General features: G+C 46.0%; 1 protein-coding gene across 1 annotated transcript in view; it reads left to right on the top strand.

Annotated features, from left to right (window-relative positions):
- The window catches only part of LOC102917015 (Fc receptor-like protein 5), a 32,329-nt gene extending 15,988 nt beyond the window's left edge, over positions 1-16,341 (top strand). Inside the window, exons 8-13 of the mRNA XM_076574366.1 lie at positions 4,324-4,437; positions 5,237-5,264; positions 6,607-6,689; positions 6,883-6,945; positions 7,293-7,365; positions 14,657-16,341. Coding sequence (XP_076430481.1) covers positions 4,324-4,437; positions 5,237-5,264; positions 6,607-6,689; positions 6,883-6,945; positions 7,293-7,339 — 335 coding nt within the window. The 3' untranslated portion in view covers positions 7,340-7,365; positions 14,657-16,341. The remainder of the gene's footprint in view (positions 1-4,323; positions 4,438-5,236; positions 5,265-6,606; positions 6,690-6,882; positions 6,946-7,292; positions 7,366-14,656) is intronic.
- Positions 16,342-16,915: the final 574 nt, after the last annotated feature.

Below are 16,915 nucleotides of genomic sequence, written 5' to 3' on the forward strand. Positions count from 1 at the left end.
ACTTGGCTTGGTCTTCTTCAGGCTGTCTCTGCCCTGTGAGACACTTCCTTTCATCCAGACACATAGGGAAGAGTCCTAGGGGTTTTCCCTGACATTTCTCCCCCCTCCTCACCGTCAGTCCTATCGATGGTCCCTCCCAGGTGTTCCTTAGATCGTCTCTCTCTCTCCTGCCAATGTCCAGTCAAATTCACCATGAATTCAACTACTGAAGGGCCACTCAGTGACCCACCTGCCCCGCTCTCACCCCACTTCAATCCATCTTCACGTCTTTCCACGGTTTGATAAAGACAGATCAAACCTCTAGTGGGAGAGTCCTGACCGGACTCTCCGGGCTCCTATTTCATCACACTTACTGGGCCCTTCTGACTGCTACCCTACCTGTTGCAACAACTCCAGTGGACCAGCCTAGTGCCCATCTTCAGTCTGCACACGCTACCTGCCTCGTCATTTACTTCTTCATTTGGTCCCTCTGTACTAGCTCTGGCCCCCTATTCCACAGCAGGTCCGGGCATTTTCTGTCACATCCACTTTTCCTAGAAACCCTCTCATTTCTCAGATGCCCAGCTTTCAGTTGTGGCTTTATTTTCAGATTCCTCAAACGTGTTTGTGTTGGCACTTCAAAATATATACAGCATTACACAAACATTCTCATTTCCCAAGGTTGGAATACATGATAGATGAGTCCTGAGGAATCTGAGAAGGCCACTAAAAACTAATATAAAACGTTTTGCAGTCGGAAACGCCTTTAGTGTGGAGGGCTGTGTTCAAACAGAAGGAACCAAGGGCTGGTTTTCCTCCCTCAGTCCCAGTGTCCCACCCTACCCTAACCTTCAGGGTCTCGGGACCCAAGCTGTGGCGTGGGGCATGGTGAAGCTTCACGGTGAGACCCTGGAGGGCGCCCCCCTCCCCAATCTTGTACCATTTTATCATGAGGATGTCACCCTGGGGAGCAGCTCAGCCTCCTCTGAAATGGGAAGTCCTTCTAGTTCCTTCTAAATATGGAATGCTTAGGGAGCTACTCCTGTGAGGCTGGCAATATCCTGGGGTCCCAGCACAGGGAGGCAGTGACAGTCAGTGTCACAGGGGTGTTGGACCAAGCAAACACTGGTCAGCACCTACTCCTTCCAGCAGCTGAAGGCAGGGGCTGTTTCCTGACTTGGTATCTCAGTGCGGTTCCTTTCACAGAATATCCTTTCTAATCTTTTGACCCCTCTTCCTCCACCCCCACTTTCTTTTTCCCAACGAGTCACCTCCTACTTTCATATCTTTACTTATTTTTTTGCCCCACTGCATTAAATTAGGGTTGCCTGTATAAACATTAGTTGGAGACATTTACTTAAACAAGGGTAACTTACCAGATGCTGCACTACTGGGGAATGAAGCATAAAGTATTTTTATAGCAGGATCATATTGTGCATTTAGCTATAAAACCTCTATTATTTTTAAGTTTAAAATAAATTCTATGCATCTTGTCTGTCTTTTCTACTTCTTTACCCAATCTATCAGGTTGTCTCTAGTTTTCATTGTTACAGAAACATTACCATAGACATCCTGCATGAACTAGATACATGTAGTTTTATATGTGTGTGTATGTGTATATATATATGTTATATAATATGTTATCATATTGTATATATAATATGTATATTATTGAAAACAATTTTTTCCACACACATACCAAAAAGAAAAGCCATAAAAACACAAAATCAGAAACCATAATATACAAGCAAAAGACCAGTAAGACAAAAAAAAAAATTGCCCAAGCAAAGCAATTTGAGATGGTCTACAAAACACCATTGAGTTCTTGTGTGTTGGTCGTCCGCTGCTGGGCATGGGGTCTGTCCTTGAGTATGGTTGCCTTAGTCACTGCTCTGTTGCTGGGAGGAGACACCATGACCAAGGCAGCTCTTACAGAAGAAAACATTTCATTGAGACTTGCTTACCATTTCAGAGGCTTAGTCCATTTTCATCAGGGTGGGGAACACAGTGGTGGGCAGACATGGTACTGGAGCAGCAGCTGAGAGCTACATCCTGATCTGTAAGCAGGGAAGTGTGGGTGGCATGAGCTTTTGACACCTCAAAGGCTGACTCCAGGGACATAACTTCCTCCAACCCCAGTGACGCTCAGCCTCCTAATCCTTCTAACCCTCTCAAATAGTGCCACCCCCTGCTGAATGAGCTCTCAACTATGTAACCCTCCCGATAGGGGCCGTTCCTACTCAGACCACCACAGTGCGCAATGTATCTACGGAGACTCCTTTGGAGAAAACTAATTTCCCTTTGCAAGCAAATGTCAGTTGGAGATAACGTCTTGTTCAGGGATGGAAGCCTGTGTCCATTTCCCCCTTCTCAGTGTGGGCCTCTATCTGGCTTAAACTGTGAGGCCCTGTGCACGCTGCCAGGGTCTCTGTAAGTTCATCAGTCCTGTTGTGCCTGGAAGACACTGTTTTCTGGGTGTCACCCACCCCCTCCGGCTCTCACAATCTTTCTACCTCCTCTTCCCCACAGCTCCCTGGACCCTAAGTGGCATGATGAAGACATCCCACTTAGGAATGAGTGTTCCAGAGTCCCTCATTCTCTGCACATTGGCTACTTGTGGTTCTCTGTGTTTGTTCCCGTCTACTGCAGAAGGAAGTTTCTCTGGTGGTGGATGAGGGAGGCACTGCTCTATGTGCAGAGCAGAATGTCATTGGGAGTCATTTTATTACTGTGTTACTTTAGCAGAACAATAGTGTCTGCTTTTCCCCCATGTTCATGGCCTGTCTAGACTCAGGTTCTCGGCCACCAAAGCAGTGTCAAGTGTGGGTTCCACTTCATGGCATGGGCTTTAAATCCAATCAGATAGTGATTGGTTCCCCCACAAAGTTTGTGCCAATTTTGGACCAGCCTATCCCGAAGGCAGGTCACCATTGTGGAGCTCGGGTTTTGTAGGTGGGTCGGTGGTCACCTTTTTTCCTCTGGAAGCCCTGAATACACATTTTTTTTTTACCCACCTGGTCCTCCAAGCAGATTGTGAGCTCAAAGTTTATGTGTTTTTAATTTGTTGTTGTTGTTGTTGTTGTTGTTGTTGTTGTTGTTGTTGTTTCAAGACAGGGTTTCTCTGTGTAGTTTTGGTGCCTGTCCTGGATCTCGCTCTGTAGACCAGGCTGGCCTTGAACTCACAGAGATCTGCCTGGCTCTGCCTCCCGAGTGCTGGGATTAAAAGGGTGCACCGCTGCCGCCACCTGGCGTATTTTTAATTTTTTAGATATTGTGAAACTGCCATTCAAAAAAATGCCTTCAGTTTGCATTGCCACAACTTCATCATATTATCAATGTGTTTAAGCATGAAAGGAATAATAGTTTATAGCTGGGTCTAATTGTACATTTAATTAACTATGAAGATGACTCTTTTATATATTTTTTTTGACAGATATTTTCAGTGATTCATATAACACATTTCACTTTTCTGTTGAATATTTTTGTACATGAAAATCTCCTTGTGGGTCAAAGTAATTAGCTTTTAAATGCATCAAATGTTTTTATCTATTTTATTTGCTTGTAATACCATTTGTCCCTTGTAAGGATAGCACATATGTTAGAAGCAGATGCTTCTACTGAAGTTTTATTTTAACTCAGTTCCAGTGTCCTGCCCTATCCTCACACTCAGGGTCCCTGGGGCCCAGGCTGTGGTGGGTGATATGGTGAGGCTCTGTGAGGCTTTTCTCCAATCCTGTACCAATGTTATCACAAAAAATGTCACCCTGGGGAACATCTCCACTCCCTCTGGTGGAGGGGTGTCTGCCAACATCTCTCTGACTGCAGAACATTCTAGAAACTTCTTCTGTGAGGCTGACAATGGCCTAAGGGCCCCAGCACAGAAAGAAAGTGACTTTTTTTTTATTCAATCCCTGGTAAATTTCATATGCTCAAGCCAGAGGGGCAAGAATATATACTTCAACACACAGAGCTCACGATGGCTGATTAGGAAAGTGCTTCTCAAAGACAGGTAAGTACTTTGAGCTCACGGCTCTCCAAACCGTTGTGTTCTGAAGTGGTTCTTAATTGGTACATGGGAGCCAGGCTTTACAGGGCATCTTGGAATTTACAGCTCATCAGGCGTCTGCCTCCTCTCTCCAACCAATCTATCTTGACTCTCGGCCTTTCCTTGGGCACAAGGATGAGGCACCGAGACACACTTCCCCACAAACAAAGCCATCTCTACTGTGCCACATCAATCACTACCAAGCCTCAGGACTTCTGGTCACAGAGCTTCCTCACCTCATGCCAAAAGCCCTGCACACCTCTTCCTGGCCTTATGCCTGGGTATCCTCTGCCCCCCAGACACAACCAAGAACAGAAGTGTTACTGTGGCTGCTGGAATCGCTGGCGGACTGCTCATTGTGGCTGGCGCGGCTGCTGGAGTACTGTTTTATCGCTGGTTCTCTAGAAAAGCAGGTGGGTGGCTCCCTAGGCATGCCCTTCCCATCTCTGCTCCTGCATGCTCACACTGACCATGTGACCATCCCTAGGCTCTCATGAGTGCCTCCTCCTCCATCACATGATCCCCTACCTTTCCCTCTGGGTCCTTCAGAAGTCCTGTTTACCAAATACAAAGCTGCACCAACAGCCACATCGAGAGCAACATGCCTTGATGAGATGCTGTCTATCTAACCTCAGACAGGGCAGAGGCTCTCCTCTGGGTGTTCATAAGATTTCCCAAGGAATGAGAAGAAGAAGAAAACTCTAAGAGATGGGAATCAAACAGAACCCAAATAAGATTTGGTCACGGGCCGGGCGGTGGTGGCGCACGCCTTTAATCCCAGCACGCGGGAGGCAGAGCCAGGCGGATCTCTGTGAGTTCGAGGCCAGCCTGGGCTACCAAGTGAGTTCCAGGAAAGGTGCAAAGCTACACAGAGAAACCCTGTCTCGAAAAACCAAAAAAAAAAAAAAAAAAGATTTGGTCACTTACTGATTTTTAAAATATATAGCATTCTTATTGATGATCAAATCTATTTTCCTGTCTGAGGCTATTAAACTATCTATAGTCATTAACGATCACTGTCATTTAAAACCTAGGTTAATGGAGTATGGGTTAAGAAGGCTCTTTTCACTTGAGGCCAGCGTAAAAAAAACTTCAGCAGTTTTTACTCCTCTTGGCATAGCAAGGATTCAGATCTCAGCAACAGAAGTTCCTGGCAGTCTCTGTGGGCGCCCAAGGTCCCCTCTTCCTGAAACACAATGTCTTCCTTTACAGGGGGAAAGCCTGACTTTGATGACTCCAGGTAAGAAGTTGGCCTTATTTCTGGAAGTAATGAAACACCCATAGGACAGAAAAATTAAATCGAATCTTATTATCACCGAGAGCACAATCTCTACTATGCGGCCGAGGTGGGCTGTACCCAGCTGATGCTGCCCCTGCCTTGGGATGTCTCCAGCCGATTCCCAGACAGCTAAGCCTCCTTCTCACATCAAGTGGTGAATGTTTCTCATGCATTAACTCACCTCCTCATACCACTGCTGTTAGCTTGGCTGTCTGAACTGACCACTGTGGCAGTTAACAGGGAAGCGGAGGCTCCCTCTGGGAGTTCTTATTCTCATTAAGAGAAGAATTTAGAAACGGGTTCAGAAGGAAGCTCAATAGCAAGTTTATAAGAATTTAAGAGAAAAACATAAACAAGTTAGGCGAAAATCCTGGCGGTACCAATGAGGAAAGATGGAGAAAAAGTTAAGCCTTTTAAGTTGAGCAGCATGGAATAGAAATTGTGTATTAAAAAAAAAGAAAAGAAAAGAAATAGCACACCCAAGAATGGAATTAGGCCAGTGATCTGAGAAGAGAGTCCAAGAGACAGCCGACCATGTGGTAGACAGTCTCTTTAACCCCCTCCCTCCCATTTGTACGTCCTGGGCTGTGTTCCACACACGTTCTCTTCCGTTTGTTAGATGATGCCTTCCGGTCCTCCTCTGCACACTTGGCTTCTTTCACGTTAACATGGAAGTGCTTTTTGAGTTCCTTTTCTGCTGCCACATAGACATTGAATCCATCCATATCCCGAGATGACGTAGCTTAATTAGCCTAGAAATCCCTGGGCGTGGCCAGCCTGATCAAAATCCTTCCCAGTGACAGCCAAGAAGACGGAGCCACAGACCTCACCCACCTCGAGAAGTCACTCTGTCAACAAGTAGTGTCTGTGAGGACGTGGCCACCGTCTTGTATCCCGAAGGCTCACTTTAAGAGTCATCCAAAGACAGTTTACAAACTGTCATTGGGCCTCCCATGGAGACCATGTTCAAACCACCAGAGTTCCTTGGGGACTATCTGATCTTTGTTTCTCTGAGACTGATATCTCTGAGAAGGGTCTCAGGGCTGGTTTAAGTCTTGGCTCTCACCCTTTCTAGTTTAGTGGTGTTGGCAAACCACTTAGCTTTATAGAACACCCGTTGCTTACACATATAAAATGGGAACAAAGCAGAACTAAATGTTTCTAAGCATGAACATGGCACCTCTTGCATACCATGTGGCCATAAACCTAGAAAAAGGAATAATATTGACTGAAAACTCCTTAAAAGGAATGGTCATCTCCTCTCTCACTTCCTGGAAAACATCAGTGTTTCTATATCTTACAGGGACCCTTCCTATCCAGAACCCCAGGAGCCCACCTATTACAACGTACCAGCCTGTATAGAACTACAACCAGTATACAGCAATGGTGAGGACAAGGGCCCTCCAGTCTCTGATTTGGCAGAAATCACAGGGTGCATATTAGAACAGGATCAGAAAGATGGCAAAGCCTGGGGGGGCTATAATCCTTCCAGAGAACAAGCTGGCCCAGGGAGCAGGGAAGTAGCTGAGAAAAGAGGCAGGCACCTTATCCTCTGAGACTTTACCTTCTTCCTAAACAGACCCTAAGGAAGAAGTGATTTACACAGAAGTTCGGAGAACCCAACAGAATTGTAATCATGCAGGTAAAATCTAGGGGAGTCTTGATCCTTTACTATTGCTCAGTCTCCACCTCCTCAGCAGGGCTGGGCCAGCCAGGCACAGGGCCTCTCCTCACCAGGATGCTAGGATTCCTTAACTTGCATCTTCATTGTTGGGAGCTAATCCAAAGCTACCATACAGTACTGCCTTCCCCATCGCCCATGCATGAGCTCAGGATAACTGAGTTATAAAAATCATCATGTAGCCCCCTCTGAGCTTCCGTGTCAGAACCTACAAGGTGGATGGGACGGCCATCCCTGCTTTCCTAGTTTGGGCAGCTAAAACAGAGCTCTGTAGATTGGGCATCTGAAATAACAAATGTTTGTTACAGTTCAGAAGACTGAAAACCAAACACCAAGGTGCCAGATGGCTGAATGAAAAATGAGGACATTGTCTGCTCCAAGGTATGGGTGAAGAGAGAGAGAACAGCCAGAGGCATCTGGAAGGGTCTAGACTGAACATGGCCAACAGACTGAACTGGGCCATGGGGAGGGGTGGACATTGGGGAAGGACAATTCCCACCCAGAGAGATCCAGGAGCAGAGCCAGTCAGGAGCCAAGAGGGCACATCGCCAAAATAGCTGGGTTATATAAGAGAAAAGAGAAGCCAGGGGAAGGGAAGCAAAACCCAAGGGCTGGGTAGGGGTTGACTATGCCAGCCAGGAGGACTCTATAACAGGAACTTGTGAGTAGGGGCTAAGGGAGCCTGGCAGCCAGAGTCCACTTTGATACGTTAAATAGGCACCTCAGTTAGCCATTTGTCCTGAGTTTTGTTTTTTTTTTTTTGAAACTTAGCATTCCAACTTTTTGTTGATGATAAGGGGTGACATCATCTCTTCTATAACTACTTCATGGGGTGAAACAGGGGTGTCATTGTTGGGACCCAGGAAGTCTGGAATGTTGGTCAGAGCCAGGAAGGAAGCGAGGCATGAAGGCTGGGAGACAGCTGTTTCTCCCCTACACCCCCTTGCTTGTTACCCAGGTTCTGAGGGACCACCTGGGGCTAGGGAAGTGCAGGCTGCTTTGGAACAGTCTAGGATGCAGGTTCCAAGGAACATCTGGGGCTGGAGTGTTCCAGGGAGTTTTGGAACAGTCTGCACTCTTCAGCTGATGGGAAATCTGCTGGGACAGGTATAGGCTAGGGACCAAAGGTAAAGTTAAGGACCTTAGGGGAAATTTTTTATCTTGGGTGTACACTTGAAACGTCTAGACTCTAGTCCTGGTAATTGAAGAAGGGGAGGAACCCCAAGACCAAGGAAATGGGGAGCCCACCCTCAGGTGTAGGCAGTAGGTGGGGAAATAGTCTGTTGATGAAAAGGAGTATTTATCTGGAGTCCATAACCTTTGACCTGTAATAAGAATATTTTCAGTTTACAAAAAGATAAAAGTTTTAGATATGTTAGCATTCCCACTGTTTGTAATCTGTTCTGAAATTTACATTGTAGAAAAAGCAGTAGACTCACACCTTTGAGTCAGAGTAAAAGTTTGGGGACCCAGAGATATGATTCTGGGCTAAAAGCATTAACATTTTTCCTCTATATGCAGGAACCTGGATATATAGATTGGACAGGAGATGTTTTTAGCATGATTGAGAAGCACTTTTCAGTCTATAGTTAGAAGACAACCAAAGGAAACTTAAATTTGAGCTCGTGACTATGGTAATAGTAGCAGTGCTTTACCATGGCCTAGATTAACATTGTATCAGAACTCCACTGGTCAATGTTAAACCTCTGGACTTCAGAAGTCTTAGTGCAACAATAGCACAGAGAGGGAAAGAAATCAGAAACATTTGTCATTACTTTAAATCACTTTCTCGTGCCTTTATAATTTGGACTTATACACCTTAAATTACTTTCTTAGACCCTCACAACTTAAGCTTTTACATCCTCACACCTTGCATTTTCATATCCTAAATTACTTCCTTAGACCCTCACAATTTACATAAACTTTGAATGTTTTCTTTTCATCTAATCGTTTACCATGAGACACAGGTGGTTGGTTCCTGAGAGCAGTTGTTGCAAAGCAAGTTCCTTTAAGTAAAGAAATAGTTAAAAGCTACACTGAAACCTGTTGTGAGTGTATCTCTACCAGTGTGAGGTCTGCCAGCAAGGTAAACTGTGTCTGTGCCTGCCTTTCTCAGCAGGAAACCTAGTAGCTCCAGAAACAAGTGAGGTCTGTTGCCTAATTTTATATATGAAATGAATTGAACAGGCAGCTGCAGCCTTATGGGGAGGAGCTGGGTGCCTGTCGCTGTTAACATAAAGCTACAATTAGCCGTCAATACCATCAGAGATCTGAAAAGGATAAATTATAGCAGGAAATACAGTCCAAATGGTTTATGTATCAAGTGAAACAACAGAGACTTACTGTTACCTGGATGGTTATCCTAGGCTCCTGTGGTGTTGTCTTTGCTGGGGGTAGAAGTAGTTGGTCTTTGGCTGTCACACAGGACAGACAACATTACATCTTTGACTGCTGCATCGAACAGCATTGGCCTTTGACTGCCAGACCCAGAAAGTCTGAGAGATTTTTCTGTGAAGGAATTTGGAAAAACTGACCAACTTTGGCAAGGCAGAGTAAAGCAGTCAACCAAACCAAACCAACAGTGTCCACAGTTCAAGCAGAGCCCTGGCAGCAGACAAGGCATGGGGCAGTTTTTCCAAGTGGTTAGAGTTACACCAATCCAGGTGAAGTCATCTGTGCCCCTTCACCTTCTTTGGAGACCTAAGAGCTGGCATTTCTGTCCATCATGGGAAGATTTTTCTATTAAACAGTTTAAATGCCATATTCAGCAGATCTCTGAGGAGTTTGAGGACCATTATTTATTAAGGATACCTGAGCTAAACAAAATTTACATGTTTTTAGTTACTAGTTTTAAGCTTAACCTTGAAAACAAATACAGGATACTAAATAAAGTTTGTCCTTGTAAATGAATTACATTTGTACTTAGCATAGCTTATGAGCATTGTGCATTAAGGAGTACATTAAATTTTTGATCATTTATAAGATGGCTGAGCATTAACTTGCACATCTTGATTACTTTTAACAGTTTTACAAGTTAATGGCCTTATAAGATCAGGATTTCACAGCTTTATCTCTGTTAAGTTTGAGCCTTAGAAATTTGTGTTGAAGATTTAATTGAAGATCTTTTAGCAACAAATAAAACCTTAAGCCATAAATGTAGTTCATTGAGAGACTGGAAACTTTACAAAACCGAAATCTTTTTTTTTTTTTTTCATCCTTTCATAGTGCACCATTACAGAATACCATAGTTTCTTGTATGACTCAGTTAATCCAAAGAGCTAAAGCTTAGAAATGCTAGCAAAGACAGGCTAGACACAAATCTTCAAGTCAGTTTCTGACTATTAACCTGAGTAGACCTTAGGAATTTATAAACCTTATTTATCAAACAAATGTTGTTCCTTATTTAAAATTTTTCAGAAGCCTAGTGCTGAGCAGTTAGCCAAGACATAAGTGGCTAGACATACATCTCTAAGTCAATTTCTGTTAACCTGAATAGACCTGTAAGAAATGATTTAGGAATAACCTTAGGAATTTATTATCACATAAAAATACATCCTAATCCAAAATATTTTGGAGACCTGCTGTTGCCTCCTCAGTCTAAAAGGGAGATACAATGATAAATGGAGATCTGTAGGACTGAGAAGTTTTATAATTGCTGCTTTATGCCATGTGGTCATCTAAATCAAGATGGCGGTAAAGTTGCATTGTATGTACTTTTTTTTAACCTTAGTAAAGATGGCTACCAGCCACATGGTTGCTATTTTAAAACATCTATTTTCTAGTAGATCTATTTTTTTAAACAAACGTTGAATCCTAGTTACATACACAGAATATTCTAAACAAGAATTCAGTCACATATATAGTATGTTGTAGCAAAATGAGATTACCCAGGTATAGTTTTTTTTTTTAAACTATAAACCTTTTGTTACAAGTTTTAAGCTAAAATTGTGTTACAGATTTTTAACCATACCCAATGAACTTACAAATCCTGAGATAGTTTACAGCATAGTCTTAAGAGGGTTTTGTTTTTGTTGGGGGGGGGTTGTTGGCTTATTTATTTTTGTTTTTGTTTTTTCAGAGCAGAGAAATAATAAAGATAAAGGTGTTTTAAGAGTGGAAAGTAGAAAAACCTTAGAGATAAGAGACTTTTGGAAGTGTAGAGCAGAGAAAGTTCAGGTATAAGAGATTTGGGGATCATTTGTTTGTGTGCCTACGGTAGAAGCTGCTACCATAGGAGAGAACTGAGAATCGAGTGTGCCATCTTCAGCCACTGACTGAGCTGTACTGAGGCCGAGCCATCTGAAGCAAGACAGTGAGGTTTTAATAAAATCTTTGAGTCTGGGGAGGAAAAGAAAAAGGGTCATACGAGGCCCAGGAGGGTGAAAAGAAGCTGTGGGACTTTCGGGAGGGGGCTGAGAGAGAAGAGACAGAGTCACAGAGGCCCGGAGGGGCTTGAGGAAGAAGCCACAGGACTGTAGCTCCTGGGGGGCTGAGGGGGGAGGCGCTAGGAAGCTCTGAGAGAGAGGGGATGAGGAAAGTGTCACAGGCCCAGGAGGGCACGGAGAAGCTGCAGGTCTATCCCTACAGAGTGGGGAGGCAAGGAAACTCCAGGAAGGAGCTGAGGACAAAGGGAGCAGAGAAGGGTTAAGTGTTGTGGTGACAAGAATTACAATGTGGAGCATCCTCAAGTGGACTGAGAGAACTGTCCCAAATCACAGAGAAGAGGCATCCCTTTTCCACATGATAGGGGCCCAGTTGGGCAAGAGGAGCATCCTGGTGCACCTGGGTGGTTTTTGTTGCAATTAAAAAAGCAGGCAGCTCCCGGGTGACACTTAACCAGTTGAGGAGGAGAGGAGAACGCAGCTGAAGAGGCAGACTGGAAGAGGCATTGGGGAAAAGGGAGTGGGCAACTGCCTTTGGTAGAGAGATGCCCACATGGGTGTGGCGGGCCACAGAGATGAAGAGATACGCCCAGGTCCCAGGTTCCAGGAGCCAGAGGACAAGGGTCCAGGAGGCATAGCAGGTACAGGAGCCAGTGACACTGACTGAGTCGGCGAGGGGAGGCAGATGGGAAGAGCAGGTGGAGGGGAGAAGCAGCTGAAGAGGCGGACTCCGGAATTGGAGTCAAATTTGGGGGGTGGCAGCAGAAACAACTGATCCGTACAGACCCGAGACGAGTCACATCAACAACTTGGTTCGGAAAGGCCGAGTCCCTTGGAACTCATATACGCCGCTCTGGTTTCAGCACCAGATGAGTGAAAAACAAGGACATGACTGCTCCCAGGTGTGGTTGAGGAAGAGGTTTTTATTGTAGATATGAGGGAGAGAACAGCCAGAGGCATCTGGAAGATTCCAGACTTGACGTGGCCAGCAGACTGAACCTGGCCGTGAGAGGAGAGAGGAGAGAGCGAGAGCGGAGGGGGTATGCAGACCAAGAGAGATCCAGGAGCAGAGCCAGCCAGGAGCCAGGAGGGCGCATTGCCAAAATGGCTGGGTTATATAGGAGAAAAAGAGAAGCTGGGGGCAGGAAAGCAAGGCTCAGGGGTGGGAGAGGGTAGGGGTGGGATTTGCCAGCCAGGAAGACTGTGAGTTGTGAGCAGAGACTAAGGGAGACGGCTCCTGGAGTCTGCTTTGAGATGTTAGACACCTCAGTTAGCTATTGGTCCTGTGGGCGCCATGGGCCCTGACCCCCGACTGTGAGTGGCTGCAGCCTTGCTTGCCTGACCAGGTGTCCTTCCTATTCAGATTCCCTGCCGGTGTCCTTCTCGGCTTAGGATCATCGGAGAGCTTACCGGAGGTTCTTTGTTCCTACATCCTGCTTGTGATGTAAACAACTTAGGTGCATCCTGTATTTGGTGTAAACAACTTAGATGCAAGAATGCAGAACTTTGGGTCTAGAATGTAGACCATTGGTAGCGAACTTCTGCCCTCAGGGGATCCTCCATTTGTGTTGTAAGCCTGTATTTAAGGTTTCCTCCCTCTTTCAATAAACGGCATTCGACATCCAAACGTACGAATGACTCGCTGTCTCTTGTCTCTATTTTTTAATCCGCAGCCCTTCGCTCAGACATGGTGAACGGTTAGTGGTAACGCAGGCGCTACTGCTACATGGTCCCAGGTTTCCTTGAGACCTAACAATGGCCAGGTTTTCTTTTCTTTTTCCTTTTTTCTCTATTATTCACTTGTATTCAATCATTTAAGCACACCTTCTTTTTAAAGTGTTGTATTAGATACACGCACGTCTATGATGCCTTTGGATCCAGAGCCCCTGCTCCCTCCCCTCCGGTCCCTCCTCTAGCCCCCCCTTTCACTTGCTGTCTTCTTCTTTTTAATCATCAACTGCCAATCACCATGTTGAGGGGTTTTGTTTTTGTTTTCATGGGCTCTCTCTACATAGACTTGGCTTGCCTAGAACTTGCTATATTTACGAGGCGGGCCTCAAACCACTGATAGCCACCTGCCTCTGCCTCTTGAGAGCTGGGATTAAGGGTTCAGCATTTTACCTGGTCTGTGTCTGTACAACGTCTGTCACCTTCCCGTGTGGACAGCGTCTTTGTTCTCCCCCACTGTCTTCATTGTATGTGCTGTAGTCATTCACGCAGTGTAGTCCTAAGGGGGAAAGTGTGTATTTACTTACAGACCTTAGAAAGGAACCCAGCACACGGAAACTGCTCAGGGGGTGCCACTGTTACGTTGCCTGAGCAGCCAGCCTTCCTGAAACTGTACTGAATTTGGCCCCGGAAACATCCTTTTTGGTGATCTACTAGTTACATGACCTCGGGACAGTAATTTAAGGTCTTTATGTCTCAGTTTTACCACCTACAAAGTGGGGACAATAATGCTTTCCTCAAAGGGGGTTGTAAGGTTAAGTGATCTCATAGGCATTAAAGGAGTATTGCAGAACAGATATTAGATGCAAAGTGTGTTTGACTTTGTACAAAAGCTGGAACCTCAGAGAGAGAAACCCAGTGGATAAAACCACACAGCACTTTTTATAAGGCAGACTTAAGAAGAGCCTTCTCAAGGACTTGGTCCTCCCCCTTTCTTGTCCTGGTAGAAAGCAAGCGATGCTTCCTCACTGGAGTCACTCGCAGGAGTGGAGGTTTATGGGTGGTATAGCGAGACTGCCAGCCTGCAGCCATGGCCACAGCTGCTCTCCCCTGCTGGACATCTACTTCCTCGGGTCACACTTCTCCCCCTGGAACTATACTGCGCAAATGACTACAGCATGTATAAGGAAGACAGTGGGAGAGAACAAAGACGCCGTCCACACGGGAAGCTGTGCGACATTGTACGGATATATACATGGAATGAGCACACTGACGTGTAAACACACGCATCTTCACAGTAATCCTATACGTACATAGTAAGATGGCTCCCATCATACAGATGGCAGACGGAGGCCAGAGAAGCTGAGCGATGTGCCCCTGGCCACAGTGGTACCAAGCAGACCCAGGGCCTCTTCACAATGTATGGCGCAAATCTAAAATCGAACAACTCACAGGATAGAAAACAAGTTTCCTTCCCTCAACAGCCCTTGGCAGCATGATGAGGCGCTGTTAAGGAGGCTGGTCAGGAAAAGAAGGGAGAGTGGAGGGTGACCTCACTGAACAGGACACTGTTCAGTCCCCCAAGTGGCACCCACATTTTAATTCTTCTTTTCTTTCTACAGTGGCCTCTGAACTCAGGGTCTCCACAAATCCAGTGAGTCTTCTGACGGCTGTGGCTTCTCCTGTGGGCTGCCGGCGCTGCCCTTACCCCGATGCTGTGTCCTATAGGGGTCTCCTGTTATCTACTCTCAGGGGACGCTGGCAAGCACCCTAGCTCCTGGCTGCAGAAGCTGCCCTCCTCAGAACCTCACAGATGAGTCCACAAATCTCCCAGCTCCTGCCTCAACTAGTGTACCCCAGCATTCTCCTTGGGGGGGAGGGTGCACTGCAGTGAGCCTTAAATGCATCCAGAAGTCTTTGCACCAAGTGGCCAGGACTTGGGGCCCTACTTGGCTCTCATCCATCCCTAGACTAAGTGCTGCACAGGGCGTCTTTTTAATCTAATGAGAAGCTGCTCTTGACCTAGGGAAAGTCATCTCTCCTGCTTCCTCAGTGAGCTTCAGTTTCCATGGCTGCTGCTGCTGCCTCTCGATTTGGACTGCTCAACTGTAGCTGGAAGCCCTGCTCTGGAGATGCATGGCGTCACCCCGGTGGGGTCCTCTGTGCTGCTCTACCAAATGGGAAGCACCCACTCTTTGGACAATGGACTCATGATGGACTCCTTACGACAGAGCTGCATTTCACAAACTTTTGATTGTCTAGAACTTAAGGTCCGCACCTGATATTAGTGTAACTCCTTTCCTGCTCAACAGCTAACCACCCAAGTCAAGTGAATACCCCATACCCCAGGCCTTTCCTCACCTGGCAAAAGGAACCCCGCAAAGTCAAGACCAGGAGCACCGAGGACTGGATAATGCGTCTTCGACTGTAGAAAGTACTGTGTAATCATGAATGAACAAGGAGGAAGAAAGCAGCATGGGATTCTACATGCCTCCTCAGAAGCACCCTGCTCTTTCTTTCCCCTGAGGGGGAATGAGAGAAAATCCTGTTCACCAAGAGTTAGGGCTCCAGATCTCCATGTGCTCATGATCACCCGAGAACCTTCTGGACACGCAGGTGCTCACTATCTGGGCCCGGGGAGAGCCCAAGATTCTGCATCTCTAATAAGCTTCCAAGTGGTGCCGATCCTTTAGTGCAGGGATCACACTGAGAGCTGAGGCCCCACAGGTCTTGGCAGAGACTAATGAAGCAGATCTGGCTACTCCACACGACATGTTCACAAGGATCACACTCAATGCCCTTGCACCATCCTTTGGCCAAAAGCACTGTGGTGGTTGGAATAAGAATGACCCCCATAGGCTCATACATGTGAATGCTTGGTCACCGGGGAGTGGCACTACTTGAGAGGGATCCTAGGAGGTGTGGCCTTTATTGGAGGAAGGATGTCACCAGGAGTGGGTTTGGGAGTTTCAAAAGCTCAAGCCATGCCCAGTTTCTCCTTCTGCTGCTGGATATGGAACTCTCAGCTACTCCACCAGCACCATGGCTACCATGCTCCCTGCCATGAGGATGATGGACTAAACCTCTGAAACTGTAAGCAAGCCCCAATTAAATGCTTTCCCTCTCAGGAGTTGCTGTGGTCCTGGTGTCTTCACAGCAATAGAGTACTGACTAAGACAAGCACCCCCAGAGAACTCTGAGATATCTTGGGTTTTGCCAGCTACCGTGGCAGGGAAAGGAGACCGACGCCATCTTTGTTTCTCCTCATAGTCTGAACAATTTGTGAATAAATATGCCCTCTACATTCCGATTGCGCTCTCCATTCCTGAAGTGCTGTTCCCCTTTTATTGCAGTCATACTTTCTCTCGACCTCTGACCTTGTTGATCATTGTTTTAGCCATTTTTATCTGAAAAAGCAGACACCAAAAAAAAATGTGAGCTTATAGGAAAAGAGGAGAAGACAGGGAGATGGGAAGAAAGATGTAAGGCCCATGCTCCGATTCCAGGAAAGGAAGGGGGTCACAGTAGCCTAGGAGGTTAAAGAGATTTTGAAGACATGTAGACAGATAAAACATAACATTATTTGCTTCAAGCAAAGGCTTCTACCCACAGGCACCCAGGCACAGGCAGGCACACATGGGCTACACACAGCAGGTGGCACAGGACTCGTGGTGGTAAGCACCGAGGCTTACCAACAAACACGTAAGCTTACTGTCAAAGGTGGAAGCTGAGGTCTCCGGTGTCTAACCACAGGTCATTTTTACACAGACTCCATACAAAAGTGGCACTCTGACCTGAATAGTTATAACAACAAATTGCATCACTGTTTACTTTGGGGGTTCCCAGAATGTCCAGAGTCAGCCATATTTTGGCTGATTCAT

The sequence above is a fragment of the Peromyscus maniculatus genome, chromosome 6 (genome assembly GCF_049852395.1).
Source record: "Peromyscus maniculatus bairdii isolate BWxNUB_F1_BW_parent chromosome 6, HU_Pman_BW_mat_3.1, whole genome shotgun sequence".
NCBI classification, from domain to species: Eukaryota; Metazoa; Chordata; class Mammalia; order Rodentia; family Cricetidae; genus Peromyscus; species Peromyscus maniculatus.